The sequence below is a fragment of the Lates calcarifer genome, linkage group LG2 (assembly GCF_001640805.2).
Source record: "Lates calcarifer isolate ASB-BC8 linkage group LG2, TLL_Latcal_v3, whole genome shotgun sequence".
NCBI lineage: Eukaryota > Metazoa > Chordata > Actinopteri > Centropomidae > Lates > Lates calcarifer.
In genome coordinates, this window is record NC_066834.1 from 8,525,929 (window position 1) to 8,531,928 (window position 6,000).

The 6,000-nt window shown below is 41.3% G+C and overlaps 1 protein-coding gene across 1 annotated transcript in view; it reads right to left on the reverse strand.

Moving 5' to 3' along the window:
* The window catches only part of coro2ba (coronin, actin binding protein, 2Ba), a 41,797-nt gene extending 36,863 nt beyond the window's left edge, over positions 1 to 4,934 (reverse strand). Inside the window, exon 1 of the mRNA XM_018683495.2 lies at positions 4,521 to 4,934. Coding sequence (XP_018539011.1) covers positions 4,521 to 4,535 — 15 coding nt within the window. The 5' untranslated portion in view covers positions 4,536 to 4,934. The remainder of the gene's footprint in view (positions 1 to 4,520) is intronic.
* Positions 4,935 to 6,000: the final 1,066 nt, after the last annotated feature.

The following is a 6,000-nucleotide window of genomic DNA, read 5'->3' on the forward strand; positions in this document are numbered from 1 at the left end:
TTTAATAAATGCTCAGTAATTGCTTTGAATATGAAACAGAATTTAGTCCTTGTGTGCTTCTATTGCCTGAAGTCTGGCTTGGAGGCTGTTTGGCAGACAGAGGTCTAGGTGACCTCAGTCTTCTGGAGAGGTCAGTTTCTTTCAGAGAGAAATCTCCCCGTGGCCATTATGCCTCTCCCTCGAGCCCTGTGGACCGAGAGCCAAACTACAAGTGACAGGGAGGTAACTCAGGGCAACAATCAATACTAGAGTGAGCCTCTGTTGCCCCCTGTGTTGCTGGAGGACACTGAAGTGGTCTTTTATGGAACAAACTGAAAGCTGAGTCGTTGTACTGTATGGGTTTGTTGCGCCCACTTTTATCTTATGTAAGGGTAGGGTTTCACTTGGATACTTTGTGATCGGTTCCAACAACCTTGAGGATTCAGGTACGCATATTCACACAGTTTAAGGTCAAAAGACAGCAGATAAGCAGGATTGCCCTTTTGCTGGTATCAGAAGATCTCATGGTACTCCATACCAATTTAGTAGTAATGGAAGTTTTCCACCCACCTACACATAATGTGTCTGCCAACTCACACTGCCCTCCCACCCATGTCCACATACTCACTCATGTACACACAGACAAACACACAATCGCAAAGCAGATGAGAACAGAGTGTCCAGATATAGTAATAATAATCTCATGCTGTGCCCTGATGTGCTGGCTGCGTTGGCAGTTTTCTTCAACACCACTGAGAGCAGCATGCTGTACAGTATGAAGCACTGAGCATCTCACTCTAGAAAAACTGATTCTTTCATTTTCATTTCAATATTCTACTCATTTCCATGTCACAGGTGAAGGATTTAGAGTCAGTAATCAGTAATGTGTAGGTAAGCTACAGTAATGGTCATCTGCCCTTTTAACAGCAATTCCACACAATGGAAAAACAAGAAAACTCCTTGTAATGGATTAACTACTGAAGCTCAAGCAAGCTTCAAGTGCCGTATCCAAAAGATTTTCAGCAAAAATAAATGGAAGTGAATGGCAGCCTAGAAGTTAGAGAAAATAATTTAATTGTCTAAATAAGCATATTTTCAAAATTTAGCAAAATCACACAAGGCAGTGTGTAAACAATATGTCATTTTCTGTTGTAAAACATGGCATTACACCAGTTTGAACTTTGAGGAAGAACAGGTCAAACCTGGTTTCTCTTGACTGTCAGTAGGTTTTGCAATGTGGCCTTCAGAACACAAATACTGAATAAGTTCAGTCAGAATAAATATTTGTGGGGTGTTGTGGAGAGCTAGTGGACTAACATGAGTCTTTTAATGTTTTTGGTCTGCCTCCCTATGATGCAAACAAATGCAGTACTTTACATTTGGATTCACGAGAAGCAGTGCATCATCCATTTCCCTAGCAACTCCAATGTAGGGATGCAGTGCCCTCAGATATTTTACTAATCATATTATGATTTTCAATTTAAGGTACTGTGATATTTGGTGGCAATATATGGGATAAACTTCCAGGCCCAAAGAAGTGATTGCCAGAAGACTAAAGTGTTGGTCTTAAAAAGCTAAAGAGCTTATGGCCCTGTCTCACAGAGGACTCAGCGCAGTAGTGCCACGTTTGAAAGCAAAGGCCATGGATTTAAACATGCAATGACCTATTTTCTCTGACAGCATGTTGTGAGATGAGTGGTAGTTTCTCCGTCTGTTTGTTGGTCTGTCTATCATGACCAACAATGAGAGACAAATGCATTTCACAGAACATTAGCTACTGCAAGTCTCAGGACTTACATTGTCCAGGATAACTAGCACTGGCAACTTCTACCATCTGTATATGCTCACAGATTTACATTCATAATCACTGTGATAATTAATCTGACTAGTAATGCTTTAATATAAATCAGTATGCTTTGGGAAAATAATGCTTGTTCACTTGAGTTGAACAACAACCAGTGTACGTCAATACTTGTATAGCTACAGTATCTTGATAAATGTGTAAATACAGGTTTATTGTGGTGAGAGGGAGAGAAACAGCAACATTAAAAAGTTTTCTTGATCATTGGGATGTGTTTTATTTATAATTTGCACATTTTCTTAATTTTTTTTCTACATGTCCTGATACACCTTTAAAAAGTTCCAAAAGTCATGACTTTGTGAATTAAGTAAGTAAACTCTGGGTGAGGCATGCAGCAGCCCAAACAACATTCAATATACTGTACACTGTGTTTTATAATTCAGATACTAGTTTGGCAAGCAAAAAAGTAACTTATAAGTTCCTAATTTAGAGCACAGAAACTTAATTTAGAGTCTCATTTGACAGATCTTCTATTAAACTTTTAATATGCAAATGTGCTGATGATGATGAGATCAACTGAGTGCCAGATTGATACTCAGCTTGTATGTATACTAATGAGTGTTGACATGTTAGTTGGCTTATCCTACATTCATGAATGTCTTTGTCCCCATTACAATTTTTTGTAAATCTGTACTGTAATGTTAAGAGGTCAAACCAGACAATACAAATCTTAGTCTCATACAAAGTAGGCATTGCAGGGACTGTCTCTCTGGAACATTGTCAGTCTGTATCTCTGTGCTGAGGGGTAGAAGGCTGTTTAGCCCCGTCAGCATAGAGGCTCTTGTCCTGCATCCCTCCCAAGGTGACTTCTCTGCTGTTGGCAGGCAGAGCTATGAAAACAGCTCCCTAGACTCACTCACTCTCTCTGCTACTCCCACACACCCATCATCTTTTAGGTACCACTGGGTAATGTGCTTTCATACCTTTTTCTGCAAAGATGTCAAAGCACGTTTTTTGTCTTTCCCTTTTTTTTTCCTTCACTCCTTCCTCCTCACCTCATTTCCATAATTGCAGGTAGGAGTGAAAAATGCAATCAAAGACAAAAAACAGGGGAAATGGGTATATTCATTAAAATTCTCTTCAATGCCTTTGGCCTTGTCTACAGTCAGATTTAGGCTTTGGCTCAGTGCCAGCACATGAGCACCTGACCTTTTCCTCTTTCAGTTCTCATAGTGGAGAACATCCGCCTACACGGCAGCACACACCTCCCACACAGTGTCTCTCACACACAGGCAGAGAAATTGTACTTTGAGAGCAACCGTCTGTGAATGTGTGTGGTTTTGTGTTAGAGATTTCAGGCCAGAAATACAACTACACCATTCTGTATGAACACAACTTTTGTGTGGACCGTGCAGGTGTGCGCCCATACGTGTGAGTAAATAGGCCATTGTCCTGTGCCTTCAGTAGGTCATTTATTTTTGGTCCAGGTTAATTCTCTACATGGGAGTAAGTGTGCTAATTTCCTCTCTCTCTGTGTCTCTTCCTGTTTCTCTGTCTGTCTCTCCCTCTCTGTTAATTGATTAAGAGGATTCAAATGGCTGCTGCAGTGTTAAGCACAGACAGCAACCACCAATACACACTTGGGTGTACATAAACACTCACTGACTTCTCTGAGATCAGCTGAGACTGCTAATACACACTCACACATACACACACAAACACAGATGGACATAAACGCACTTGTTGTTAAGATGGCACCGCATTGGCCAACTCCCAGGAGACTTCACCCTAAAGTTTAGCAGTTAGACTTGTGGGAACTTTTCATCCTGTAGTGGGGAGTGGAGGGGTGTGACTGTTAGAGCAGGTTCTGAACATTTACATTTACTGACTGTGACCGAAACAATATACACTGGGGTATAATCTAAGCCACAGTAGATCACGGAGATGTCACAATATAACTGAAGCACACTGCATTATCAAAAATCCGAAATAGTCAAGTTATGTTTTCTTGTTAACTACTAATCCATGTCAAGACAGAATTTGCATATTGACAACCTTTCTGTTAATTAGCATTATAAATCACTATTTGTCAGTCACAGTGGGACTTCGGGAGATATGCTTTACTCTCTGCAGCTGCTAGCAAACAAAACACCAAGTCAGTATGAACCTGACTGTCTGCTCTCATATTATTATTGATAGAAATGAACAAAACACCTTAGCAGTGCATCTCTCAACAATCCTGCACATACAATTTGATGACAGTTTGAAAAGGAGTCTTACAAATAATTACAGTACAAAGAAGCAGTTGAGTCTTCAAATGCCAGGCTCGACATTTAATTTCTTCTCTGAGCAAAAAGTCTCGGCTGAATAAAGTTTATATCGCTCCTACACAAATAAAATGATAACTTCCTCATGCCCAGAATGCCTGTAAAACACTGCAGATTAGAGAATGTAACCACAGAATTTGATTGGTTTTATCATAACCAGACTGCATTTCTAATGGGAGCACAGTCACACAAACACACACACTGACACACATCCTCAGGCAATCCACAGCATCCTGACAACCTGGCTCAAGCCTGCAACTCCAGCACTACTCAAAAACTCATCCTCGCTCCTCCATGGATAAAACAAAACAGGCAAATGAGAATAATGTCTCAAATAACCTTCACATTCCAGTCCAACTCCAAGCCTCACTGAAGACACCCTGAAAGTTGTTCCCCATCCAAAGCGGTCTTACCTTTGTGACAGTCATGCAGAATCAGTGGATGAGGAGCAGGCCAGTGTCCCCCTTCAAGCAGAGAGCAATGCCGCAGGAGTGGCAGAGTGATGAGGAGGAGAGGAGGGCAGCTCTGCTGAATATATGCACAGAGAGAGAGAGAGAGAAAAGAGGAGGGGACAGACAGGTTAGTGTGTCTGGCTCACTAAGTACCGAGAGGGTGATTGCTGCTGCAGTGAAGTAATGGCTGGCAGTCGGCGTGCGGTTGGTTACTACAACAGGGAAAAGCTCCCCGCTAGGATAGGATACACCCCTCCCTCCTCCCCTCCCTCACCAGCTGCACACACGCAAACACACACACTGATGATGCACACAAAGTCTGGCTGCCCTACTCTCTCTCCCTCGCTGTCACTCGCTGTCTCTCGCAATATGATTAGTGATGGGCTAATACAGCTTATTGATGAGCAGTCAGGCAGGGCTGCAGGAGGAGGCGGGAGCAGTGCTGCCTGGGACAGGAGGGGAGAGGACTGCAGAAACAGAGAGAAGGAGGGAGGGAGGAGGGGAGGGGGTTGGACGCCGTGTCGCAGTCTGCTACTCAGGCACGGAGCTAAATGCACGTCATCTGGTGTGTATAAGTGAATGTGTGTGTGTGTGTGTGTCTGTGTGTGTGTGAGTGACACAGGCATTAATGAGAGGAGACAAGGAAATTTTTGAGGTTTGAACTAAGTTAAGTCAAAGTACTGAATCTACTTACTTGTACAAAACAATACAGAGACCTAGGCACATATATATACAAGAATACACATCAAGTTGTAAAGCTGTACTCATGACACTCTGCCAATATTTCTCTCCTTGGATTCAACTCAGTTCCTACATGCATCTTCTAACCTATCCATAAAGTAGAGTCAAGCAAAAATCCAATATTAGTGTTTATCAACCTTCAGTTCAATCAAACTGTGATTATATGATCATTTTGTCTTGTTATTTTACCAGGTTATGTTGTTTAAATCAATGCTTCTATAAAACTGGAGATAAAAACTAACAGAACCTGTTATTAAAACTAAAGTTTTGTCAAAATTAATTGCGGTGAACATGAGCCTGATTTATTGTTGCATACATCTGCCATACTGTGATATATATTTCTATGACAAAATAAGGGTGATTTCAACCTGAGATATACCCTAAACAGCTAGTAAAAACTGTTGTTGTGTACTTCTGATCTTAAATTCAAATGCTACTCTGAGTTTTAAACTTAAATGAATCTCTCAAAGAAATCAGAGGTGGTATGATATCTTCATTTTGGGGTACTTTTCTTATGTTATCTTTCCTTGAAAGTATAGTACCACAAAGGCACCACCCACCACCCACACTCACAGAATTACACATCTTTGTCATACTAATTGTCCAATACAGAGGATTGCTAGGGACAGGCTAAGATTCCAGCTCAGTTACCATGAATTAACTTCCCATCACAAAGTGAGATTCTTCTCTATTGGCTGCG